Raw genomic sequence first — 26,333 nt, 5'->3', positions numbered from 1 at the left:
GGAACACTTACATGTATCATGGATGCATGGGAATAGGACTGCAGTGATCTGGGAGCCCTTCACCAGCAGGTGAAACTGGAGATGGTCTTCCCTGCTTATAGTGGGAACTGCCTCAGCCATTGAGGCTGAGCTGTAAACCAGGGGAAAGCTGATCCATGTGTTTGGCATGACTTGTGAGAGCAAAGGCACCATAGAAAGTTAGGGATTCACAAAAAATCTGGTCTTCCCAGAAGAGGGATTGCTTCCTCTCTGCTGTCCTGGGCTGCGAGAGCTGCTGGGCTTCACACGATCTTGAGAGCAGCTCGTCTGCCCAGGGCTTTGGCAGGTGCTGGCCCTGTGTGCTGAGCCTCTCAGGGGGCTTTGGGAGCTCACGGGCCTGGGAGGGGGGCACAAAAGGCACTGTAAGTATTTTGGAGTCTTTTGTGGACTGGGAATTGTTGTGGACCACAATATGTAGCAGCCTCCCTGCTGAAGTCTTGATCCATGTGGTATTGTGGAATTCTGCTAGAGGTCTGTATTAGTGTGGGACTGGAGCTGTGATGGAGAAGGCTGCGAAAAGGAAAGGTTGCCACAGCTAGGACCCCAGTGAAAGTCACAGGGGAGACCGGGGCTTCCCCATGGCTCTATGTGTGAATGTTGGGAGTCCAAAACCATGTCAGACAGCAAAAGCCGAGTCTGTACAGACCCCCACAGCTGTGGAATGTTGAGGTGCTGCACAGTCTTTTTGGGATCATGGAGCAGGAGTGGCCTTGACAATTCTGGTGTGATTATGTATATCTAGCAAGCAGAAAAGCGAAATCCCCCTTTAATTCCTCATCTCCACTCCATAATTCTTACATAACTGAGTACAAGAAAAAGCTTACTGAGACTGTGGCTAGAGTAGGTTTCCTGGAGAGGCTGGAGAGTCTCCATCCCTTGAGATAGTCAAAACCTGACAGGCATGTTCCTGCCTCTGCTTTGACCAGGGCTCGGGCAGGACTTGGCAATCACCAGCAATCCCTTCCAACCTCACCTGTTCTGTGACTCAAATGGGGGGAATTTGGGGTTGGTTTCTACTGAAAAATAGCAATGTTCATAAACAGAAGAATTTCACCCTCAGGTGACAGTCCCATGTGTTCAGTAGTGAGGGAAGTCAGGGTCAGAAATGAAGCTTTTGACCTTTCTTTGTTACCTGTAGGGCACATGTGGGTGCAGAGTCCCTGCCGTGAGTCTGGGGTGGTGTGATCTCATGAGATCCCTTACAAGCTGTTTTTTCTGTGCTGAATTGTTGTGTCTCTCCTGTCCTCTATGTTCACAGGACACCATGGCTGCCCAGCTGTCCATTTCCCTGCTGCGCCACACGGATCTGCTCCCTGCAGACAAGGCTTTCTATGAGGCTGGGGTAGCTGCCAAGGTAAGAGCTACCTGCCAGCAGAGCAGAGGAGGAGGTGGGGCACCCTGGGCTCAGAGATTCTCAGCTTTATCTTCCCAAGTTTCTCCCTGATTGCACTTGCAGCCCAATAGCCAAACTCCAGCAGCTGTCTAGCCTCAGGCAGGGAGGACAGACCTCAGCCAACTGACAGGACCTGCAGAGCCAGGGGTGGACAGAGGCCACATTACGGCTCTGTTAGTGTGGCTGTGAGACTGCTCTGGGTCACCCAAGTGTCTGACAGTCTGCCCAGGTGACACATGGCGAGGACAACAGCATGCCCTCACAGCCTGGACCTGGCTGTGCAATAATGGAATCGTGGAATAGTTTGGGTGGGAAGGGACCTTAAAGCTAATCTCATTCCAACCTGTCCGTAATGCTTGGCTGCATTGTGTGGGACAGCCTGTGGGCACAGGGCTGGTTGTCTCAGGGATTCATTCCTCGGGGATGGCAAGCTGGGATGTGCAGTCTCTTTGTCCATTTCCTGTGCTGCAAGTGGGATGCTGTTGCACAAAGAGAGCCATGTCCTCCCCAGACGTGGCTCTGGGAGGAGAGCTGTCGCTGTGAGGATGAGCTGCCTGGTCTCACTCGGGGTTCCTCTCTGTACCAGGCAGTCAGCTGGGAGAACATGGCATTCATCTTCCTGAACCACTTCCTGGACCTCTCAGACGTGCGTATGGTCTGCAGGGGGAGGGCTGTCCCACTAAAATGACATCGAGCAGTAGGGCCACCACAGACCCCTAGCCTGGGCAGGGCACATCTGAGGCTCTTGTGGCAGCACATTGGAGTTCATGCTGATGGAGAGTCCCAAACCCCACTCAGTGTGTGTGTGGACAGCACTGGGTACCCTCACACCACCTGTGGGAGGACCTGCCATGGAGGGCACCTGTACAGCCCTGGGCGTGCCAATGCCACAGTGCACGTGGCAGCAAAGAGCACGTTGGCCTGACAGTTTAGGCCTGAAGTCCTTATGGCTGTAGGTGCCGTTACAGCTTTCAGGATGAGCTCACTTGAGTTGTTCCAAGTGAAAGAAAACTACCTGGGGGGGTCGAGGCCACCACCCAGTGCCTTGGCCACTGTGATACAAGACTTGGGAGTCCCCTCAGCCCCTTCTTTGACCAGCAGGTTGGTCATCAGAAACACCAAACCCAAGGGAGCTGACAGACCTCACTGTGCCACACTGCCAAGTGCTATTGGCAGCTGCTGGGGGAAAACAAAAGCCCTGGATTACATCTTTCCCTTCTTTGAGGCCACCTGACAAGTTTGAGTAGGAGAGTGTCTGAGGGGCACTGCAGAGGGTGGCCATGGATGCCAGGAGGGCCTGGTCACCAAAGCACGAACAGACAGGGGCATCCTCACCATGAATTGTACTGTGAGCTCCACAACTGGCATTGCCCAGTGCTCCACCACTTCTCCTTTCCCAGGCCATTGAAGAAGGGAACCTGGATTCCCTGGACCACTCAGATTTCCAGAGAACAGACATTCCTTTTGAAGTGCCACTTCCAGCCCAACAGCATGTGCCTGTGAGTGTCACCTGCATTCTCCAGCTCCTGTGAGCAGTGATGGTACTTCAGGGCCCTCTGAACAGGGACTGGGATGAGGCTGGGCTGGTAGGGACTACTGGGGATGGAAACAAAGCCAGCCCTGGCCCTGCTCTGTGCCCCCCACCCCACTGCAAGCACACATACAAACACACATTCTTTCCCATGCTCTCCAACATACACACACACACTCACCCTCTGCTGTGCACCACCCGTGTGTGTGTGTGCTCACCTGTGCACGTCCTGCACACCTGTGTCCTGCTCTCCCCTGTGCTCCCTGGTGCTGCAGGGCTGCAGCCAGGCAGCGGCACAGCAATTCCAGGCCATGCACTGGCCTGTGCCTGCAGGAGGAGCAGCGGGAGGAGGTCAAGGACTGGGTGCTCACCATGTCCATGGACCAGCGGCTGGAGCAGGTGCTGCCACAGGACGAGCGCAACACCTACGAAGCCTCACTGGTGGCAGCAGGGACCGGGGTGCGTTCCCTGCCCTGCCTGCTCACAGGTAAGCTCCAGGCCAGCTCACTCAGACAGGGGATGATGGTGCCATGCAGGGAGTGGGAACATGCTGCCAGGCAGGTCTGGGAGAGGAGTGGGGAGACTGTGGCTGTGGGGAACCAGCGCTACTGGAGGAGACAGAAGGACCCTTTTGTTACTGGGAGGGTGACTGAGCACTGGAACAGGTTGCACAGAAGTTGTGGCATCTCCATCCTTCCAGACAGTCAAAAGCCATCTGGACATGGTCCTGGGGTGGCCCTGTCTGAGCAGGGGGTTGGACCATACAGGCTCCAGAGCCCTTCTGACCTCAGCCACTCTGTGATTCTGTGATGGCTCAGGCTGGCACAGCTCTGCCTGGGGACTCTAGGCTGGCCAGCACAGATGCTTGTGCCCGGGCAGCACCTGGCCCTGCTCTGTCCTGCTCTACAAAAGCTGTCACTTCTGGCAAGGTCTGTTCCCCATGTGCACACTTCAGACAGTACTGGACTACAGTGCAGGACTTAAAGAGGATCAGGGAAGGGAGAGCAGAAGTGAGCCACCAGGAACAAGCTTTAAAATCAGGAGCTGGGTGCCATTGTTTGACCTACTCACTTGGGTGTCCTTGGCCTTCATCTTCATTTGATGCTGCGACTTTGGGCACCCCCTTCTTCATTCTGGTCCCCTTAAAGCCTGAGGCAGCATCACCCTCTCCACATTGTGCCATGGGGCAGCCCCAAACATGGCAGAGGGAATGGATGCACCAGGTGGGGGTCTGCTGTTGGGCTCAGCTTGTTCTGAACATGTCACTTTGTGCCCAGGATACCCTGTACTAAGAAACAAGATCGAGTTGAAGCCAGGCCGAGAAGTCAACAAGGACGCGTGGTATAAGTTCATGATGGCTGTCAAGGTGAGCCAGGACCCTGTGGGGCGGGCAGGCAGGCTGTGGGTGTGAGTTCAGCCCCTCATGCTGACAATACAGTCATGCTGGGTGAGTCACTGTCCCGTGAAGGTTTATTGCACTCTCCCAATGTGCTGTTGGGTGGGAATTAACAGCCCCAGCCCTGCCAGCCCCAGGGGTACTCTCGGGGCCCCCTGGGAGAGGACCTTCTTCCCAGTGCCAAGACCTCTCTTGTTCTGCAGACATCCCACAGCCCTGCGGGCCAGGATGTGATCGAGTTTCTTCGACGGTGGTGTGGGGCACTCCCGAGCACCAGCTTCTCGTTCCAGTGAGCAGGACTACGGAAGCTTTCAGGGCAGTTCTTCAGCACCCTCCCCTTCCACCCCCAATAAATGTGTATCTCAACGCTGCTGTGCTCCTGTTTGCCAGGGGATGCTGAGCCCACAACACAGGCAGCTCCTGGGGCACAGGGCCATAAACCCTGTACACAACTCTCAACCTCCACCCTGATGGACGACTGTCACACTGAGACCATGGCTCTGTCAACATCCCTGTGCCTAGGGAGTGGTGAGCATGGACATGTTCTCTCCCAGCAGCTGCACGGTCCTTCCCTCAGCAGGCCAAGGTCCCAGCCAGCACTTGCCCACCAGAGCCACTCACAGAAGCCAGTGTGGAAAAGTTTATTTACTCAAGAAAGCCAGAGGCTCACACGAAAGGGATTCTTCACCTTCTGTTCCCTGCCCTGCCTGAGCACGGCAGCACAGCCAGCTGACCTGCTCGCAGTGCCACCAGGACTTGGGCCCCAGCACCTCTGCTCACCCCAGTCACTGCTGACAGACATTGCTGACAGAGCCTTCAGCATGCCAGGAAGGGCCTGGCAGCTTGGGGAGAGAAGGGGAGAGCGTCTGGGGCCCAAAGCACCTTCTGACCTGCAGGATCTGTGCCAGGTGGGGTGGTGGGGCTGGGGGAGAAGGAAGGCACACCCCTCACCCCTGCAGCCTGCCTTACCCACAGAGGGGCATGGTGCAGGTGTGATGTCACCTTACTCTGCATCACAGCACTCCTGCAGCACCACCTGGGAGTGAAGGAGCATGTGTAAGCACAAGGCTGTGCTGCAGGTCCCAGCATCGCACTGATACCACTGGCCATGTGCTTGGGAAGAGGTGTTTTGGGGGGCTGATGTGGGCAGCGGCCCTTTTGATGGCAGAGCCTGCACCCTGCTGTCCCCAAGCACGGCCCATGTGCTGTGCTCACCTCTCCAGCTAGGCACGAGACTCAGCCAGCCCTGCCAAGAGCTGCTGCCTCTCTCGGGGTGGCCTCTCCGTCGCTGCACTTGGCCTGGCCAGCTACAGAATAAAAAAAAGGACGGAAAAAAAGAAAAAGAAGGGGAGGTTGGCAAGGGTATGTGATGGGCAGTTTACACAAGGAAAGAACAAGGCTTGAAGAACAAGAGCCCCTGACTCTCAGGGGCATGAAGAAGAGGGTCTGTCCACAACTCTCCAAGATGAAGGGGTGCCGGTCTGGCACCCAGGCTGGCCAGAAAAGGTTCCAACTTGGCATCCCCCCCCTCCCACTGCTGCACAGTCTGCTTGTTCCCAGCAGAACCCAGCACCTTCAAAATGCAGTACAAAGGCAGCAACTGTGGGGCCGATACAGGGAGACCCATCTGGCTGGACAGGGCATACCTGCTCTTTGTCCCAGCTGTGTGCACAGGGTCCAATGCCCCGGAAGACCAGAGCAACCAAACAGCACCTGCCCGAGAGCACAGCTTCTGCAGCTGCCAGCAGCAGGGAGGGGAACCAGAGGGCCAGGGCCGTGTCCTGTGGAGCAGGGGGTCAGCAGTGTGGGCACTGCACCAGGCTGCCTGCACGCCAGGCAGCAGGGGAGAGGAGAGGGAGAGGGAGACAGAAGAAGAAAAACGAGAGGAAGCAGCGAGAGAAAAAGGCTGATGGGAGGTGCACGGGTGTGTGGTGGCCCCGCAGACTCACATAGATGCGCGTTGTGTTGAAGGGACAGTCGTTGGTTGCGATGGCTGTGCGGGCGTCCGCAGGCAGCGCAGAGCTGTTGCAGCCCCTGACCAGGTGTGTGCCCCGGCCGTGCACCGTGAGGGCGATGGCCAGTGCCAGCCCCACGCTACACGCGGTGGACAGGAGGCAGTTCAGCAGGGACACGCTCAGCAGGGTCCAGTGCTGCAGACAAGAACACCCGACTGGGACTCGCCCAAGCTGGGGGAAATGCCAGGGCCGGGCACCCCCATCTCTGCAGAGCTGCTCCGCAGGGTCACGGGCGTGCTGGGAACCCGGCAGACATTTGCTCCGACAGAGCGCACACCACCTCTTGCCTCTTCCAGGACGGCTCATTGCCCGCGGAAGAGCGCCTCTCACCTTTCACATCCTTCACCCCCTGTGAGCTCGGCGCCACCGGACGCCCCCTCCCACGGGCTCCGTGGGGAGACCAGCACGGGCCCCACTCGGCAGAGCGCTGGGACCCCCCCCCCGCCGCAGCTCAGCCCCGCGCCCCCCGCTCCGTGTCCGCCCACCACTCAGCCCCATGAAGGACCCCGGCGCGGCTGCAGCTTCACCCACCGAGGCGCTCCCGCCCTCCCGGGGCCGCCGGCGGGGCCGAGCCGGGCGGAGGCGACACCCGCAGCCCCGGCAGCCGCCGCCGAGGCGGAAGGAGCCCGCGGGGCCAAGGTCCAGGGGAGCGGCTGTGGGCGAGGCAGGGCCGTGCCGAGGCCCCCGGCCCGCTCGGCCCCGCAGCCCCGCACTCACCAGGACCGCCCGGGTCAGATTGTGCGACACCAGGATGGCGACGATGCCGGCGGCGATGCTCTGCGGGGAGACCCGCGCTCAGCAGGGGCCGGGCAGGGCCCGCCGCCCCCCGCCCGGCCCCCGCTGAGCGCTCACCAGCAGCCCCGAGCACACCGACACCACGTTGGCCGCCGCGTACTCGGGGGTGACGGCGCGGCGGGCGCCGGCCACGTGCCGCAGAACCGAGCCGTGCACGATGGCGCCCAGCACCAGGCTGCCGTGGCCCAGCACGATCAGCCCCAGCCCCGAACGCATCAGCCGCCGCGGCTCCGCCAGCGCCCCCGGCCCCCGCCGTCCCCCGGCCATGGCCGCCGCCACCGCCGCCCTCGCACCGCCCCGGGGCAGGGACGGGCGGCCCCGGCCCGCCCCGCCCGGAAAGAGGCGGCACTCGCGTATTTACAAAACAGTTTATTAAAAATAGGAAATGATAGAAATGAGATGCAGGAGCCGCGGCTCAGCCCCGCCACGCGCCGGGACGGGGCGAGGGGGCCGCTGCAGCCCCCGCAGCCCCGGGAGCCCGCGGGGCCCGCAGGGAGGGCGGGGGGGCTGCCAGGGCCGCAGGGCCACAGCCCGGGGCCGGCTCATGCCGCGGCCCCGGGCGGGTGCGAACCAGTAAACAAAGTGCAGCCGAGGGCGGGAGCGAAGCGCCGGGCAGGGTGGGGAGCCCGGCCACCCCCGGGCCCCGCGGCCCGGGAACGGGGGGAGTGACGGGGGTGCAGATGGGTGTGGGACATAGGGGCTCACCCCTGCTTACCTTTAAATTAAAACAAGGAGAAAAAAAGAAAAAGAAAAAAAAACCAACCAAAAAAAAAAATTTCGGTGCTGTGCAAAAAGACACTTTGTACAATTCAAACAGAACAAACTCCATGCACATGAGTGGGGCTGCAGAACACCCCGAGCCAGGCCTCAGCTCTGCAGCATGACCTGGGCAAAATCCCAACAAAAACAGGGCTGGAAATAATACTGATGCGCAAAGTCCCCTTTAGAGGCGGGCAGGGAGGACTGTCACTGAGCCCAGCCACGGCACATGCAGGATGAGCTTCCAAGCACTGCAGCTGGGGTCTTGTGGATGCCCGACAGTGGTGGGCAGACACAGAGGGGTCGCAGGCAGCGAGGCCACGCTGGCCGCCCGGGAGCCCTGGGGCTAAGATGACACAGTCACTGCCGTCAGGGATCCATTCCGAGTGTAGTAGAACTTGCTAAACGCCTCTTCAAGTAAACAGGTGAGTCTGCTCTGGTCAGCCTGGGGAGAACAAGGACAATTAAAGGTAGGCCCTGTCCACTGAAAGCTGAGAGCTTGGCTGGAGCCCCCCAGGGCAGGGACATGGCTTATTCCTCCTGCCTCCCCATCAGGAAAGGGTTGATCTGGCCTAAATCACTGAACTTTGAGAAAGGAATACAGGCCTATAGCTCTACCTGAGCCCCTGCTTACCTCGCTGATGAATCCCAGCTGGACCAGTTCAGCCGCCAGCTCCTGGATGTTGTCATCTGCAACACAAGGAAGGGTGTCAGTCCCCAGTCCGAACACGCTGCTGGCCCCAGTGCACCTCAGCACGGTCAGAAGGCTATTTACTGGGCTGAGGAAGGTATTTACGGGGCTGAGGAAGGTACTTACTGGGCTGCAGGTCACAGCTCAAGTGTCGATTCAACTTGTCTTCCAGTTTCAGCAGCAGTGTCAGCTGCGGGGCACAGAAGTTCTCATGAGGGACTGCAGTCCTGCAGGCTGCCACAGCAGTCCTGCAGGATGCCAGCCCAAAGCATCCCCAGAAATGCCCCCTAGGATGGGAACCACCCCTCCAGAGCCCCACAGGGGTCTGACAGAGCAGCCTCAGCCAGTTTCGTCCCGAACCAGGGCTGGCAGCACCATCCCACACAGGAAGCCTGGACCTGGGGGTGGGCTGAGGTCACAGGTCAGTGGCTGGCACAGCCCGAGTCGGGCTCTGGGTCCCGGCAGCGGCAGCTGCGGCAGTACAGGGTCCTCCCAGGTACCAGCAGCACATCAGAGCCATGAGCTCTGCACGGCTACCCTGGTCCCCCTCAGCTCAGCCAGAAGTGGGAACATACGTGGTGCTTCACCCCCTCCTCCACGGACTCGATGTTGCACTGCATCAGCACCACCTGGAACAGAGGCACAGAGGTGGTGAGTGGCTGCCTGGCTCCCCTGCCTGGGGACGGGGGAACGGAGCCCCCAGCGCTCACCTTGCGCGTCTCCACCTCGGCAGGCTCTGGAGTTGGGGTTTTCACTGACGGGGGAGCAATGGGAGATTTCACCACGACCTGCTGAGGCTGCTGGGGCCGCGGCATCCCAAAAGCTGTGAGGGGGTAGATTCCGTTCCTACAAGAAATGAGCAGGGTCTGAGGTTATGGCTCTCCGAAATTTTTCCCATCTCACACACAGTTAAAGGTGCCCTTTAAAAAAACCCTCTTACCTCACATCCTCCAGGAACTTGTCCAGCTCCAATGCCGGAGATTGTGAGAAGCTGGAAAACAAAACAAAACGTCCTGAGATGAGAAGTTATCTCACAATAACATCCACTCGGGTCTCTTGGGGTCCAGTTCCAAATCCCCATGTCCTGGGCTGTGTCCGTGGGCAGGACGGATATGGACAGAGGCAGCCACAGATGGGATAGGCTCCAATCCTACCATAAGGACACAACTACCCAGGGGAGCTAAGGACGAGGCAGCGGTTAGGGCACAGCAGTCTCACTTCCCTGCAGAGCTGTCCAATGCACAGTTATTTGGAAGGTGGCCCAGTGACACTGTTCCTGGCAAGGTGTTTCACAGACACCTGCCACACAGCCCACTGGTTGCAACAAACACTTTGAATAGCCAAACTCCTGTCTCAAGGCTGCTCTGAAGCGTACCAGAGATGAGGCAGGGACTGCAAAGCTGCTCAAACCCTGACAGGATATCCACAGGTCTGGTGTGGGCTGCACAGCTGCCTTAGCTCCCTGACCACTCTCCAGCCCTTCCCACACTCCCAGCAGTTGGGACTGCCCCATCCTCTAACACAGCAGTAGTTTTCAACAAATTTTTTTTTCTGGCAGCTTGGGTTGCACGGCAGTCTGATGAACCACTCAAAAGTGATGCTCTCTGACATTTCAAGTCATTGCTGCGCTTCCTTTCCCTTTTCCAGCACCTCCGAGGTATGGCACTACCAAAATCAAGTCCCAGGCTGGTGCTACGTACAGCAAAACCCACACAGACTGACATCCCATGTATGTAAAGGATCTCTCTTGCACAGCTTTGGTTTTCACTTGTTGTCCTCCATTCTGAACCTTTATCAAAACCATTCCAAAGGGAATTCCATACTGTTATTTCCTAGCATTACGACAACTGAAAGGTCAGTTTTTAGAAGGGTCTCTATAGCTCAGAGAGCTGCTCAAACAGACAGAGCTGTTCTTTCTTGTCACCTTGGTTACTCTTGTTCAGCAGCTCGAGCATCTCAGAACTCTGGGCTCCCCTGGAAGCATCCTGGGCTTCTCTGGGAACACAGCACTCACATGTTAGTCTTTTCAGATAATCCCTCAAGTGGCCAAGGCTTTGTTATCTAAAATCACTTTTTAGCACTCTACTTGCTCCATATGCTCCATATGCATTGCAGTCACTCCCTCAGGGAGCCACTCCTACAGTGTAAGTGGTGCTGTGTGTCACTGACAGCTGCCCAAACTGCCTTTCCCTGTGCAGAGTGTGGAATAGGCTGCTCCATCAGGAAAATGTGGAGGAGCTCTTCCTCCAAGGTGTTGGACTTCATTTGACAAGGCTGTGATTGGTCTGAGCACCCTCCCAAACTATTCAGCCATGTTTCACTGAGGACTGTTCCAACTAGAGCATATTCACTTCCCACCCCTCCACCTGGGAAAAGATGCACATCTCAGCTGCCTGGAATCTGCTCCCAGGACACAGGTGCAAGGTCTCCTCTCACCCAGAAGTCGCCCCAGAATTCTGTGTGCCCAGAGAGGCAGCGACTGCTCCTTTACCTCCAGCTCCATCAGCTCCCATTGGTTCCCTCGGTGGTGAAACACCACCACTGCAGTGATGGGCAGAGTTCCAGTCAGACCCCATGGAGCTCAGCCCAGGGCCCCAGCACTGCTGCCCCCAGCAGCCCCCAGCACACACCACAGGGACTCACATCATCTTGACTCCTTCCCTATCCTCATGATTGATCTCTGCCAATACCGCGTTCATGTCGAGGTTTTTGGTCATTTCTTCTAAAGCATTTTCAGGAATCATATCTAATTTTTTAAAAAAAGGAAAAAGAACAATTGCAGTTTCTTTCCAGACTTGGAAAAGTAATGAAAAGCAGAGAGGTCTTGAGCTCTCTGATGCTCCTGGAGCAGTCTGGGCACCACAGCCCCCCCGGCCCCACAGTGGCCACCGCCGCATCCCACAGCCGGGTCCCTGCCCATGCAGAGCAGAAGGGAGGGGGGTTCCCGGGGAGCCAGCTGCACTGACAGCTTGGCAAAGCTCTGCAGGACACAGACTGATGAGGGGATGTGGCTCCCAGGGCTCTGTACTTACGCTGGTGCCCGATGATGCAGTGAGCAGCCAACAGCTTCAGCGACGGCACCTCAAACAGCGCCGGGTGGAACAGGAGCTCTCGGGCCGTGGGGCGCCTGCCAGGGTCCTGTTCTAGACACTTCTGAATGAACTCCTAAAGACAAAACCGGCATGAGACCACAAGCAATGCCACCAAGCAATGCAGGGCACCAACCCCCCTCGCTCACCCGCTGCAGGGGGTCCTCCAGCAGTTGGATGGCACTGTTGATGGCCTCCTGCGGCACATATGAGGACTCCCCATTCCCCTGGATCTCCAGCACCGCCATCTGCAAACGCAGAGCAGGGCATCAGACTCCACTGGGAATGACAGACTGCAGGGAAGAGAGCTCAAGGAGACCACTGCCAAGTGTGAGATAACCACAGCCAAGCTGTTCGGGGCTATTTAGGGTCACAGTTGGGAGAGACAGAGAGAGTGGTTCCTCATTATGATAGCTTGCTCCTAGCACCCCAACAGACTGCCAGGGAGACCTGACAACTCTGCCAGCAGCACCCTGGACACTAAGTGTCCCCATCCTGAACCTCATGATCCATTGGCCTGTCATTCTACTTGATAATTCCATCCTCTAATGAAGCAGTGCTGGATTACTGCCAGGATCTGACAGCATCCCTCCTGGCTTTGTGAATAACTCCATATCACAGAACAAAAGCAACCACACAACACATCCAGAGTGGGTTACAGACAACAGACACGAATTCCCAGCTAGGAAAGGCTGGAAAATATTGCAGAGAAGGTCTTCAGACTCAAGTTTTGTTTCCTGAAAGTTGTATCTTTCCACAGTTCTCTTCCTGCTTCATTTATGAAATGTGCAGCACAGGCTGAGAGTTCTTTGTGTTGGCTCTTTCTGACAATTCTTTCCAGAAAATATTCCTAGCAACAACTCCCATTTCCTGGATTTGGGCCTACTGACTGCAAGGACGGAGGAACCACAAAGCTGCTACAACCAGGTGTGTAGACTCACACTGACTACAACCAGCATCTCTATCAGATGGGCACAGGCTGGCCCAGAAAAACTCATGGACTACAGCTGCCCTCTGCTCCGGACACCCCAGAAGGAACACACACTTCCCAGCTGGGAGCATACATGGACATTATGTACAACTGGCAGCAGTGACTGTTCCCACCAGCCAGTGGGTCAGACCTCAGGACTGGCCAAGACCAATATTCATTACCCGTTAGGAATTTTGGGAAGAACTACACATCACTGAGCCCTTTACTTCTTAGTGAGGCACTTAGGGGAGCCTCCACAGGGATCCCTCCAAGGCAAAGTGCACTTGGCTCTGAGAACAAATCGCACTTGTCACCAAGGTAACCCACCCATGGCCACAGCTTCTCCAGAGCCATCTCCTTCCTCAGATTTATCCTCTCTATCCCACAGCCCCTCTCCACACTCACCTCCAGTGCACACATCCCAAAGGAGTAGATGTCCACAGCAGTGGTGACGTTGGCAACTTCTGTAACACAGAAACAGCGCTGTTATCACCCAGCCCTGCACTCAGCAGCACCGCTCTGCGCAGGGCTGGGACAGTCCTGCAGCTTCTCCCTGCTCTGCTACCAAAGGACAGAGAAGCTGAAGCACTGCAGCAGGCAAATGGCTCAGAACTGTTAATGTGACACCTGACAGGAGCCTGGAGCTGAGAACGAGGCGCAGAACAGCTCAGAAGCATCAGTAAAGCCAACAAACCCAGGCCTGTGGCCACAGCCGTGCCATACCTCCGTATTCCGGGGCAAAGAAGTGCAGGTTCTTCTGCTCCTCACGACAGGTCTTCACGTGGTTGTTAATCGTGTCCGGTGCCACTAGAATAAAGTCAGGAATGCTTAGGATACAGGAAACCATAGCCCATCCCTGATGAGATCCCAGGGAACACCTGCAACTCCAGGGATGTTGGTGCCCAAAGGGGCAGGATGGTGGAGTTAAGGTGGCTCTTCACAGCCCTCCTCTCCGGTCACCTGCCCCAATACACTCCTGCACTGTTTCCTTGGCAGCTTAGCATCACCCTCCAAGGGCAAACCTGGAGACCACAGCTGCTGCCTCATGAGAAGACAAGCTGGGAATGACTCTCAGTTGAAGTGCCAAACTTCAATCAGATCTATAACATTTGTCATGAGCAACTCATCCAGAACAGCAGCCCGAGGAACATCCAGAGATGACAAAGTCACTGTTATCAGTCACCACCTCAGGGTTTTGGGAGGATGGATATACCAGGCAACTCTTACACTTATCAGAAAGACATTGGTGCCAGAGTGCCTTCAGACAAGAGTTAAGCCAAGCTGCTGAAGTGGAGGGAGGTGACCATCAGGGGCCTCCCTGCAGCCAGCACCTCCACAAACCACTCAGAGCTGTGGGGAGGGAATAACTTGCAGCCACAAGAATAGTGAGCAGAGCACAAGTATGGACCCCCATGAAAGATAAGCCTTTGTGACAGCGACCTCTGCAGAGATTGCAAAGCAACCCTCTAAAACTAAGCAGCTGTCTCTGCCAGGGAGAAACATTGAGGTGGGCAGGGAGCACAGAGCCATCACCCATTTGAAGCTCTACTGTCACACTGGAACATGCCCAGTCCCACAGTTTCAGGCCCATCTCCCACCTGGTCACCCTCTTGGGCAATTGCAATCGGTCCTGGTCTGTACTGGTACAATGTGGGCTCACGCAGGACATGCCAAACTGCTTGTATTTTTCCACACCAAAGAGGATTCCCATCTGAATGAGACCAGACTAGTTTCCAGTCTCAGAGGAAAGATGTTTTTTGGGCTGTAGTCAGACAAGAAGGACCACCCTCAGTAATTCAGCTCTGCCTTGCTGCATGGCTCATAAAAATCATTGTATCTGATCTGAGCTGGAAGCAGAGCTTGCTCCAGTAGCCAGCTGCTTCTCTCCCAACCAACCGTTCACAAGTAGCTTACTGCTTTTTGTTCTTGTGCTAGCTCCCATTCTGAGAGCCCAGCAAGATGACTTAATTCCTAGTGCTCACCTGTTCCCAGACACCACCAGGTCCTCTCACCTTCATATCCCCAGGCAGCGTAAGCTGTCTTTTTCCTAAGACCTGATCTGTTTTCCCAGTGACACTGACTGCTTTAGACAAGCTCTGGCCAGGGTCATGCACAACTACACCAGTTCTCTCTACTGGGGACTCTGCCCCAATTGATCTCAATACCCCCCACATGGCAAGTAGCTCAAAACCCTCCCTCGAGTGGCCAGCAAACACCTGATCCTCCTCAGTTCCCAAATGATGAGCTCTGGACTTCTGTGTAGCTTTGTATTTCACACTCCTAAGTTACAACTGGAGTTTGTCCAGTCCTCTAACATGCTCCTGTGCTGCTGGAGCCAACCCCTCCAGGGGGCAGCCCCACCCCATCACAACACATCCGTTCAGCACCACCTTTAGTTCGTGGAGCAAAGTGCCCACAGCTTGTCCAGCACACTGGGTTCTCATACCAGGCCTTTTAAAGAGAGTATTTAAGGCTTCAGAAACCGTTCTGTTCTAACATCAGATTTATATTGTTGTTTATGGGAATCCCTGATGTCTCTGTCAAGGATGCAGCGTACAGGAACTATCATACAGGTGTTTGTGATCCCTGCAGGTATGGCAGAGGAACTCATGGGGGTGAAACACGTCTGGGGAGAGGAAATAACCTGTTTTCTGAATCTTCTATTTGTTCTGCCTTTCTTATCTGTACAATGGATTGTAAGAGGAAACACAAACCCAAAACTTGAGAACCCTATCCTGCCAAACGTGGAGCAGAAGCAGCCAAGGATAAAGTCCCCTTCCATGCAATGCTGGGATCAGTTTCATTTTTCAGTGGGTCTTTAAATCCTGTTACAAACCTGTTGGATGGCAAGGGGCAGTCCCCTATCCAGCCACTCTGTTCTTGGCTCCTGAGCCCATTTAAGGAGAGGGATGAGGCAGTAATCAGTCACAGACCAGATTATCAACAGAAACCTCAGCAGTGATGCTGTGGTAACCGAGACACTCCCATACCAGACAGGCAGGTAGAGTGGAAGCCCAGCAGCCTCCATCTATAATGGCTGCCTGGGCCTCATTAAGGACTTGATAACAAGCTCCTCTGCATCCAGGTCCTACAGACCTTCTGCAGTGGCATCAGCATTTCTGGAAAGAGCCAGGCTCACACTGTCTGTGAGAATCTCCAACTTGGTCACACAGACAGGTAGCTCTGAATTTGCTGCTGTGGGTCAGTCAGGGACCTGTCACCTCTGGTAGTCTGGTCCTTGTGCCTCCCAACTTGCTGATTCCTACTGGAGTGTTTCTCCATCACCCTTGCCGAGATTGGCTCTGCAGCTGGGTTTGATCAGCCACACTTGGCAAGGAATCTGCCTGTTCCAGACGTTTATATCCCAGCTCACGTGCAGCCTGACTGAAGTGACAGGCATCACCTTGCTCTGTTATTGCAGAGCTGAGGCAGGGCAGGAGCAGAGCAATGGCACAAGACCCCCAGAATCTCCTGTGTGCCTCCGAGCCGAGCACAGACAGCCCTGCTCCATGTCACTGACAGTACAACCTGCTTCTGAGGTCAGCTCTGAAAATCTCCCTGCAGGCGTGTTCAACATGGCAGGCACAAGTGCTGTTTAACCTGTGACAGGATTTTAGATGCTGGGACAAGAAACTTTGGGTCTGGTCACTGTGCTATTGCAGGTCCATCACCTTGGTGCACAGGCCACTTAGCACTGACAGGGCTTTAGAGCTTCACCTAAGCCTACATTTTAAACCAAGCTCCTGACTGTACATGGTAAGAACACACACCTGAAAGGACCTTTGACACAAGCTCTCCTGCCTGACTCACACATGACTGCTGGTCCACACTGAGAGACTGGATGGACCAAGGCTGAGGTTGGTTATATTAAGCAAGATAAACAATGAAGGTCACAAAGGAAAGCCGTATCACCAACATTAACAACAAACATGTCTTTCTCAGCCACGAGAAGGTGACAACAAGGGGCAGACTGCAAGACACACCCCCTTGGGGCTGACCAGCCTGGAGGGAAATTAGCAAAGATGAATTTTAGAAAAAAGTTCAGCCAAATACAGTGTCTGTGCAGAGCAGGTGATAGGAAGAGCACAGCAGAAGGCAGGACAAGCAACCTGTCTTTGGTAAGCTGAACTCAATCTGACAACAAAAGCATAAAGAGAGATAATCAGCATTCCTACGGGAACATGGGGAGCTGGTCATACTTCTAAAACCCTCAAGGACATGCAGAACTGGCCAGGGTAAGTGGATGGCTCGTCAGAGCACCCACCAGTTGTCAGCAGTGCCAGCCAAGGATGCAGTGGTGGCATTCCTTCCCAGCTGTCCCCACGGCAGGTTTAGCAGAGTGCCTGAGGATCACAGCCCCCAGCCCACCGAACGCTCCACGCTGCAGAGGACACTTCCCTCTTGTGTGGTGTCCAACTCACACCCACCTTTGTTCTGCATTCACCACTTCCTCCTTGAAGGCAGGAAAGATAGCCTGTGCCTCAGTTCTCCCCACAGCACCCCCCCCACAGCTCTGCCTCTCCTCCTGCAGCAACCACTGAGCTGCTCGGGCTCCTGCAAGCGTGTGAGCGAGCTCCAAGGCACAACATGACTCCCCCTCCTCAGCAAAGGGCTCAGTGCCCAATCCAACAGATCTCAGCAGGCTCAGAAAGCACAGGGAAACCAGGTAACAGCAAGAAGGATCAACAAGTGACCTCTAAGATTGTCCCAGGCTTGCTGTGCAATCCAGCACTGATACGATTAACCACTGTACTAGCACCACAGGCACCCCAAAATTACCAAGTGAACCCAAGACCATCTCTTTGCTGCTATAAAGGGGTGGCCACAAGGCCAGGAGAAGTACAAGGCCACATTATTATCCCCTGCACTCATATGCTCGAGACATTTTCACTCCTGCAAAAGGGTACAAGACTGCACAACCCCATGACATTTCACAGCTCGCTTCCTCTGCACACAACAACAACAACAAAAGCTTTTTTATTAGGGAGGGCAAGGCCTAGAAAATAAGGAACTAGGAAGCTATTTCAAATAAAAAGAAGCATACAGCGATCAGACACAGAGTCCAACAGGAAGAGCAGTATCAGATTTAAGCTGATCACAGAATACAAGCACACTACAACCCTCAGATCTGTATCAGGGATTGCAAAATACTTGCAACACCGAGTCATCAGAAGCAACAGGATTTTATTATTTTTAGCAGTTGAGTATTATGAGCTGAAAGGGCAAATAGGTACAGCACGAGAAAAGCTCACTACACACTGTTTCCAGAGTCAGGTGAAGCTGCTTACACACATGTTCACCCCTGCCACATCCACTGACACTGCTTCCCAGCAGGATAACCAACCTCTGCTAAACACTGCCCATGGTTCACTCCAGAGAAAACACTGCTGGAGCAGAACCAGTGGTACTGGCAACAGATAACTGATGTCACACAAAAACTAGAGAAGGATACCTCTCCACAGAAATTAAAATAGAATCATAAAACCATGGCATGGTTCATGTGGGAAGGGATCTGTGGAGGTCACCTTGTCCAACCTCCCTGTTCCAGCAGGGACACCCAGAGCTGGTTGCCGAGGACCATGTCTAGATGGCTTTTGGGTAGATCCAAGGATGGAGACTCCAACACTGCCTTGGGCACTGAGGGGGGTGTCCCAGGTCCAGAAGGACCCTCCGGGCTCCAGCCCATGCCATGGCCTCTGGTCCTGTCCCTGGGCACCCCTGGGAGCGCCTGGCTCACCTCCAGGCACCTCCCTGCAGGTGCCACAGCCCCGGATCCCCCGAGCCCGCTCTGCTCCCGGCTGAGCAGCCCCGGCTCCGCAGCCTTTCCCCAGCACAGGCACTCAGTGGGCTCTCCCCAGCCCGGCCCTGTCCCTCGTGTCCTGGGGAGTCACAGCTGGGCCCCACGCTCTGGGATGGCCTCACCAAACAAGAGGGGCAGGACCATCCCCTCCCTCTTCTTCCTGCTTCTTCCCCCTTAGGCAGTGCTTTGCCTAACACAGCCCAGAGCATCATCAGCCACCACTGGGGCCAAGGCACATTCACTTGTGTGACTGTGCCACAAGGGACACGGTCACACTGTGCCATTTCTCGTGAAGCAGTGGGTGGTATTTTTATATTCAAGTAAAAGAGCACTCAGAGTTTTAACTTGACCCGTTTGACCACATCCATTAAATGGAAGCAGAGAGTGGAAGTAGGCAGAGCAGGAAACATAAGAACAGATAAAGAGGAGCTGTAAGATTAGTACCTGTCAATCCTGGCTGCATGCAGGCTCTTAAGCAGGGACTTAGGAGCTTATTGGCATTTTATCTGGATGAGTTCACAATACAAACAACTTCATCCCAAAGTAGATCTGAAGATCTGAAATGTGCACCCAAAACCAAGTTCCATGTTCTAGACCAGAGGAATGAAGGTCCCATTGACCATTCAAACCCTTGCTTGGGCTGCACCATCTGACTGCAACACAGTATTGATATCAAAAAGATAAAAATCTTCACATCACAGTGCAAGAATTACACACAATCAGAAAAACAAGAAAAGACATTCACTGAAATGCTACAGACTGAGCTACTCTGGATTCCTCTACTCCCAGAACACAGATATGCACTGTAAAACAAAGTCCTCAGAAACATGACTGAAAATGATCTTCTGTTGTGAGCAGCTCTGCTCCCCCAGAAATGGGGACTAAACCAGTATAAATGACATTCCACTAAAATGCAATTAGAGTCCACGAGTTCTAGAATTTCCAGTTCAACTTTCCCAAATTTCAAACTCCACATCTGTGATTACTGTTGTTCCACAACATGCCAAAGGGACCTTGGGAGACTTAACCCACAGCAAAGCTCATCCCTGGATGCAGGAGCCAGAGAGCAAACACTGCTTGGCCTAAATCACAAGGCCTAAATCACAAACCTGTCCTGGTTTGGAGGGACCTCTTGAGAACCCCCTGCTCAGCCACCACAGGCCACCTTTGCTCAGTTTGTGTTCAAAGTGATCTCTCCAGAACTGGCACAAAGAAGCCTCCTAAACTGCTGAGGTTCCGAAGCCTTCAATCCAAGGCTCCAAAAGGAGCAGACATCTGCAACTGCTGTGCTAATACCAAAATGGGTGAATGAAGACCTGGATGACTATAATCCATGTCTCCTGACCCATAGGGAAAGCCACATAAAGGCAGAGAAAAAACAGAGCCCAGCAAAGCTGAGGCAGCAGCGCCCTGAATGCAACATAAAATAACACTGACCTCGGGGATGTTCCATAGCCTGGAGCACTAAACCGACACATTTAAAACTTTTAAAACGTCCTATTTAACTGAAAATTACAACCAGTCTAGAAGATCATAGTTTCTGGTGTTTTCATGAGTGAGATGACTCACAGCGGCACACAGAGGGTACACTGAGCAAAGGAGGTAAGTACACAGAGCAAGAGCCAGCTTTTAAACCTTCTGCAAAATAAAATTGAGTTTATTACCATCACAGCATAGTAGGAGGAACATCTTTGCAACAAGGTCACCAATTCTTACCACTAAACCTGACTTTAAAACCCCATCACTCCCCCAAACACACACCAAATCAGAGCACACGCAGTCATTGCAACTTCCAGCACAAACCACGGACAGAACCTGCAGGCTGTCACTTACCCACGGCTGCTCCTCCTGCCCTGAGCTCTGTGCTTACACAGAAACCCAGGGCAGGTCTCTGGAACTGTTTCTGCCACTTCAGTAATCACAGCAGCAGCTACAGCAGGAGATGCCTGTCCATTACAATTGAAATCAACCTCATTCTATTCCACCCAGTTTGTTCAACAGTTTCCCCAAGAACAACACAAATGAGAAGCATTTTCACTTGGTGAGAGGCTTTTACACCACTGAGTCTCAAAGACAACACAGCCCCATGGCAGACAAAGCCTTTAAATAAGAGAATGCCTCCCCCAAAAGTAACCTGGATCCCACCTTGGACTTTCTGAAGCATTCTGGGTAAAAAGGTTCCACTCAAAACTATTTACCTGCCCAGTCTCATTCCCAGTAGCACCTATAGTCACAGACAAATCTTGGGAACTGCCTTAGTTTGTCAAGTTTCTAAGGAACTGAAAATGTTTGGCTTGGTAGAGACATGCTTGACTCACACAGAAAACTGTACAGCAAGAAGCTAAACTACATCAATTCATGTTAAATCTTACTAAATCAATGCCATCACGAGTGAAAGAATTTTCCATTTTTATGACAGATTTTTCTATGTCTGATGGTTCCAATTATCCATTATTTTTTCTCTAAAAAAAGCCAGATTCGAGATATCCTAGTAACCTCTTATTTCTACATTACCTAAGTGCCTCAGGTGTCTGTTAAGGATGTGGAAACCAACATGACAAGTCTTCAAACATCAGGCAAGAAAATCCAGGGGAGTGAAGTGATGACTGAAATAAGCTTAGTTGTGAAAGCATGTCACTCACAGTCTCATTAGCTCAATGCTCAAGCAAAACAGGAGCCTTATACACTGTATTTAGTGTTTTCAAACCTAAATCACTGTTCAGTGTCTAAGGCTTAAACAATTCCCAGCTCTCATATCAACAGTACTTTGTGGTACAACAGTTAGAACAAGTTCACAAGGAACCAGCCAGGAAAGGTCAGTATTCCAAGGCCGTCTGATGCTCAGTGTTCCAAGGCCAGCTCAGGGGAGGTACCACAGCATCTCCCTGCACCTGCAGAGCACTGGTTCAGGTTCCTCCTGCCCTGCGAGAACCAGGCCTTTGGTTCTGCTCTCAGAGGTGGTTTGATTTCAGAGAAATGGCTACCAGCCTTAAGCCTTGCTGCCCTCAGCATGACTGAACCCAGGCTCAGTCACATTCCCACTCCACGGGTTCATTCCCAGGTCAGTCTGCCCACTGCCATTCTGCTATCCTGCCCAGCCTGCAGCCACGCCCAGGAACACCTGCCCTCCTCAGGACTCAAGCCCTGACTACATCACCATCCCCCTCAGCTACACCAGATCCCAGGTTCAGCTTTCTGGGAGCCTCTGCTCTGCTGCAGGTGCAGAGTGGCACACCACATCCTCCTGCCAACATGTGGAAGGCACAGAGCCCATTCGGTCAGGCCCTTCCCTTTCCAATGCTTCCAGCTGATGGTTGGTGGTTCCCAACTCAGTAGAAACAAACTCTAACATTGAGAACAACCCTGATGGCAAAAATAAAATAATTATTTTACATGTAAACATGGTATTCTATGCAATAAGGTACAAATTGCAGCACTTGAATCCTTCTCTGGCCCCCACCAGCCCAATTCCCTCCTCATATCCACATATCTTCCCAAAACCAGAGCTTTATCTGGGATAACATCAATAGCCAAGCTTACTTCAACCCAGGGACTCATTTGGGGTGAGAGGGCTCTGGCCATCAGGAGCCAGACACATTCACTGAAACATTCATCTTAAAACCAACACATCTAAGGAATTCAAACTACAAGCAAGCAGTTGGATAGCCAAGCATACAGCGGGGCTAGTCCAGGGCTGGGGACCAGCCAAGGCCAGCAGAGCAGCAGCAGGGAAGAGCCTAATGGACGTGGGAAGTTTAGCTGGGAATTGCTCAGAACAAGGCATGGCTTGTTGACATGCGGGAGCCGGCATGCACAGGGCCCGTGGACTAGCACACGCTAAGAACATGGAGAGGGAGAGAACTAACCAACCAGGAGACTTCACAAAGGGCAGTGCTCCCTCTCTGTAAGGCTCTGGCCAAGAGCACAAGAACGGTTTGCATCCCAGCACAGAACATGAGCTCTCCAAGCAGGATGCACCTAAGCCAAACAGTTTTACATACAGCCTTATAGCAAGGGAACACTGTAAATAGATCAGTGTGTATGTTTGTGTGTTACAAATATAGATATACACACACTTATATATATATAAATATATATATACAGATACACACACAGATAAAATCATGTACATGACAAAAGTGGAGTCACATCACAGGAGCGGAGAAGTTTGCTCACCATTAGCAAATATCCTATGAAAGACTGTTGTAACAGAGCAGCCCGTGAGCGGGAAGTAAAACGAGATAAAGTCAATGAGTTGATGAACAGCAAAGCACTTACATCCATAGAGACAGCTGGGTCAGAGTCAGGGCACACAGGGACAGGACTGAGCACTGGGCCCTGCCTCCAGCCACGTCTTCAAAAGTGATATACCTAAGGAACGTCAGGGTTTCTACCTAAGAACCAGACCGGGCAGGAGAGACAAGGCACCTCTGACCAAGCAGAAGATTATGGTTGACTCTGAGGCCAAGAAGCTGGAAATTCTGCTCTTTCTGTGAGTGTCCCACAGTCCCTTAGCAACCCCCACCCCACCCTTTCAGCATCTACAACCCAGCAGCTTCTCCTGGTCATGGATCTCGGCAGCAGAACCCACATTTACACACCTGGCCACGTGATGCCACAGCAGAGCTAACACCCAGTAAGAGTCCTCGCCCCGTGGCCTGGAACTGAGGGCAGACTCTGAGCAGACCCAAAGACATACTGAATGAGTCCCAGGTCAGGTGTGGTGCAGACAGGAGACACACACATTACCAGTGTGTGATATGAGTGGGAAATCTGCACTGCAACCCACACAGCTCCCACTGCGCTCCACAGAGGTCTAACTCAGCACACGCTGACGCATTGCTGTGTCTGAGACTCTCCAGTTTGAGGCCTCCCATCTGCTGGGGCACTCCAAGAGCTGCCAAAAAGGATTTTTAATTCAAACCCATCACTTCTTTCACCTGCAAATGGTTCTTACACTGACAGTGAGAATTCCAGGAACACCTCCCAGCAATGCCAACACAAGCAGGCAGCAGCACTGGGCACCCTGTCTGAACACGGTGTTCTCCTCCCACTCAGAACACCAGCAGCCTGTCCCAGGAACACACCTGGCAGCATGTCCCCTCGCGAGACAGCACAGATACTCACAGAGGCACCATGGTGTTGCATACGGGTTCTGTGGAAGAGTATACAGGACACAACCTAGACCTCTCACAAGGAATGTTTTCATCTGACCACAGCTCCACAAAGCAGCTGGAACGTTCCAGTCTCTGGGAACACCAGTGGCAAGTTTAAGAGCCATAGGTGTCTTTCCTATTTTCATCACAAGTTCTCCAAAGCTCCCCACTCATTTGAAGCTTTCCCTCTTTAAATCTATTAACTCTGCACTTTATGGCACTGGAAAAAAAAAGGTTAGTAAATGAATGGATTACAGATGGGGTTTGCATTTAAGCAGTATTCAAAATCCTCCCTCCTTCCCACTCCCTTTTTCTTCCATAGTTGACCCTCAGCACACAGAGATTTAAACGCAGAACAGAGAAACAGTGATCAGTCCAGCCAGCACACGTGCTCTTGCATCCCAGGGAGCAGCAAGGAGCAAAGGCCTGCTCCCACACCTGAACAGGTGTCACAGGAACCAGTACCAATCATTTCTGGCACAACACTGCTCTCCTGGCACTGCCTTCCCCTCCAAGACAGCGGGATGTCCTGCAGTGCACACCAGCAGCTCCCTTAGCCCAGGTTTGTGCCCTGTATTCAGCAAGTATTCTCTCTTTGCCAAAGCCAAGGGGAGATCAGCTCCGGGAGCAGTGGCCAGCACGGTGCTGGGGACAGAGCACCAAAGCGCAGATCATAGTGCACTGAATCCTTGTTCCTCATAAATCCATGGGAACTACTGCCACACTGCTTTTAAGCAAACACAGGGAAGTTCTCAGATACCAGCCAGCTGTACAGAACAAGGACAGGAAGCAGCAAACATGGGCCGGGCATCATCAGTGACCCTGGAGTGACTGCTGCTCCAGGGCTCTAACATGAACCCAGCCTGTCTGGCACTGCACAGGCAGCAGTGCTGGAGAGGAAGGCTCAAGCTCCAACACAACCACCATTCCTGGGGACATAGCTGCCAACTCTAATTTCAAACTCCACTAGAAATACAGCTTTACCATCTGGAGGATTCCTCTTCTGACCACAAGTCCAGTCGCACTCACTTCCTTTTTTTATTTAGGAAACCAGAATCTCCCAGATAAATCACTTCACTTCTGAACGTGAGGCGAACCAGGCAGCCCAAAGCTGTGGAACAGAGGGGTTTGCTCAGGAACAGCTGAGCTTGAACACTGCTGCTGCACAGTCACACTCCAGCACATCCTGCAGTTGTGACCACAGACACCGGCTACTCCTGGCATGAGCCCACTGGGGTGACTGCCGTGTCCTTCCCACCGTGCCTGATAGAACCAAAGCTCTGTGGAACCGCAGGGAGCAAAGGTGTAACTGCTGAGGCCACCATTTGTGCCCCACACCCAAAGAGCCATCTTCCTTCTAGGCAGCCTCTGAACGGCACCGCTGGAGCCGCATGCTCTGAATGGCTCATCTGACCTGTAGGACCCCCCTCTGGTGAAAGCCATGGCTCCAACACCAGCTCCATGGGTTTGGCTTTACACACAGCACCAGCTGCCCCGCAGAACGAGGGCACCTGGATGATACTTCTAAACTAAGCTAGAAAAAGAGGACTTCTTGTGTCCTCAAGTCTACAGCAGACTTCCCATCAACGGCCTGAACTGAATGCCAGGAGCCAGCTGTGTTTGCCAGCATACAGGTACCAGATGTACACACTCTTGGAAACCTCTTCCATCCGGACAAAGTCAGGAGAAGACAATAAAGTGAATCCCATGATGACATCAGCCTGTGCAAAGAGCAAGTCTCCAAGTTTACAGGCAGGTTGGGAGCTGAGTGTGCCTCCTGCCATGACCCTGTCTCCCAGGTACAAGCAAGAATCTGAGGTTTGCTATGGAGAACAGAGACTCCGGTTCTGGAACAAAGGGACAACACAAGAGTTCTTTGATGGGAAGAAAACTCAGAGACCTGCAGCTGATGAGAGGCTATTTTTGGATGACAGGTGAAGCAGAGCATCCTTCCCAGTACGCTGCCACATCAAACCAAAACTCATACAGACAAAGGCTCCAGGAAGGCAAAGACCCACTCCTCAGGTCGAGAATACTTGCAGAAGTCAAACAACAGGTAGCAAAGCTGTCCCTTAAAAGGTCACGTCAAGGTGTGACATAACACATCCTAACTGCAGACAGATTTTTAGAGACGTGGGCATAGCAAAGGTGGAAAAACCAGAGCATGCAAGGATGCACTGCACTGCCAGGAACATCACTGCTTATTTATGAAATAAATCATTTCATCACAGTGTGGCTGCCTAAGCAGGGCATGTCTGTGCCAACCAGGCTCAGGGCAGCCCAGCAGCCTGGAGCCAGGCCCAAGGGAGGGAGGATGCTGGGTGAGATGCCCGGACAAGCCACTTGCTGCAGCCAGAGTCTGTCAGCTTGATTATAAATGTGGGTTGCTACAAGCAGCACTCGTGTGGCCTCGGTGGGCAGAGCTACCTAGACAGCTCCCAAAGCTCCACAGTGCTGGGAAGAGAACTCTGCGTGTATTAACACGAAAGACTGAAGAGCAGATGAACCCATGGATAATGTGCCTACAAAACTTGAAAGTTTCAGCATCATTTCCTGGGTCAGTCCCTTGAGACAAAGAGTTAAGGAAGGGGCTAAAATGCAAACGGCACCTAATATCAGTCCTTCCTGCACCTGACAGGGGTTCAATCACCAGTGAATTCTACTCCCAGTCTTTGGCACACTTGATGTGGAGGCGGAGG

General features: G+C 53.5%; 3 protein-coding genes across 5 annotated transcripts in view; 1 reads left to right on the top strand and 2 right to left on the bottom strand.

Moving 5' to 3' along the window:
- Positions 1-4,725, top strand: part of IFT172 (intraflagellar transport 172) — a 35,632-nt gene extending 30,907 nt beyond the window's left edge. For both annotated transcript variants that reach the window (XM_027669444.1, XM_027669445.1), the window contains 6 exons: positions 1,298-1,393; positions 2,019-2,078; positions 2,833-2,931; positions 3,297-3,450; positions 4,241-4,329; positions 4,563-4,725. In XM_027669444.1, the coding sequence (XP_027525245.1) occupies positions 1,298-1,393; positions 2,019-2,078; positions 2,833-2,931; positions 3,297-3,450; positions 4,241-4,329; positions 4,563-4,652 (588 nt within the window). In that variant the 3' untranslated portion in view covers positions 4,653-4,725. The remainder of the gene's footprint in view (positions 1-1,297; positions 1,394-2,018; positions 2,079-2,832; positions 2,932-3,296; positions 3,451-4,240; positions 4,330-4,562) is intronic.
- Positions 4,726-4,986: 261 nt separating this feature from the next.
- KRTCAP3 (keratinocyte associated protein 3) lies at positions 4,987-7,436 on the bottom strand. Its single transcript, XM_027669449.1, has 6 exons — positions 7,227-7,436; positions 7,092-7,151; positions 6,309-6,509; positions 6,006-6,140; positions 5,575-5,666; positions 4,987-5,395 (listed from the first exon to the last, which is right to left on the bottom strand). The coding sequence occupies exons 1-5, from the start codon at positions 7,434-7,436 to the stop codon at positions 5,583-5,585; spliced, it is 690 nt and encodes a 229-aa protein (XP_027525250.1). The 3' UTR covers positions 4,987-5,395; positions 5,575-5,582.
- Positions 7,437-7,558: 122 nt separating this feature from the next.
- Positions 7,559-26,333, bottom strand: part of NRBP1 (nuclear receptor binding protein 1) — a 32,545-nt gene continuing 13,770 nt past the window's right edge. The window contains exons 8-19 of one of the 2 annotated variants that reach the window (XM_027669446.1): positions 22,655-22,678; positions 13,402-13,485; positions 13,084-13,142; positions 11,858-11,956; positions 11,652-11,784; positions 11,263-11,365; positions 9,560-9,610; positions 9,330-9,465; positions 9,195-9,248; positions 8,746-8,809; positions 8,563-8,618; positions 7,559-8,373 (exon numbers count right to left, since the gene is read on the bottom strand). In XM_027669446.1, the coding sequence (XP_027525247.1) occupies positions 8,275-8,373; positions 8,563-8,618; positions 8,746-8,809; positions 9,195-9,248; positions 9,330-9,465; positions 9,560-9,610; positions 11,263-11,365; positions 11,652-11,784; positions 11,858-11,956; positions 13,084-13,142; positions 13,402-13,485; positions 22,655-22,678 (962 nt within the window). In that variant the 3' untranslated portion in view covers positions 7,559-8,274. The remainder of the gene's footprint in view (positions 8,374-8,562; positions 8,619-8,745; positions 8,810-9,194; positions 9,249-9,329; positions 9,466-9,559; positions 9,611-11,262; positions 11,366-11,651; positions 11,785-11,857; positions 11,957-13,083; positions 13,143-13,401; positions 13,486-22,654; positions 22,679-26,333) is intronic. The other variant, XM_027669447.1, reaches the window with a different exon arrangement.

This window comes from Corapipo altera, unplaced genomic scaffold (genome assembly GCF_003945725.1).
Source record: "Corapipo altera isolate COAL_440 unplaced genomic scaffold, ASM394572v1 120, whole genome shotgun sequence".
Classification (NCBI taxonomy): Eukaryota; Metazoa; Chordata; class Aves; order Passeriformes; family Pipridae; genus Corapipo; species Corapipo altera.
This window is presented reverse-complemented; position numbering and strand designations above follow the sequence as displayed.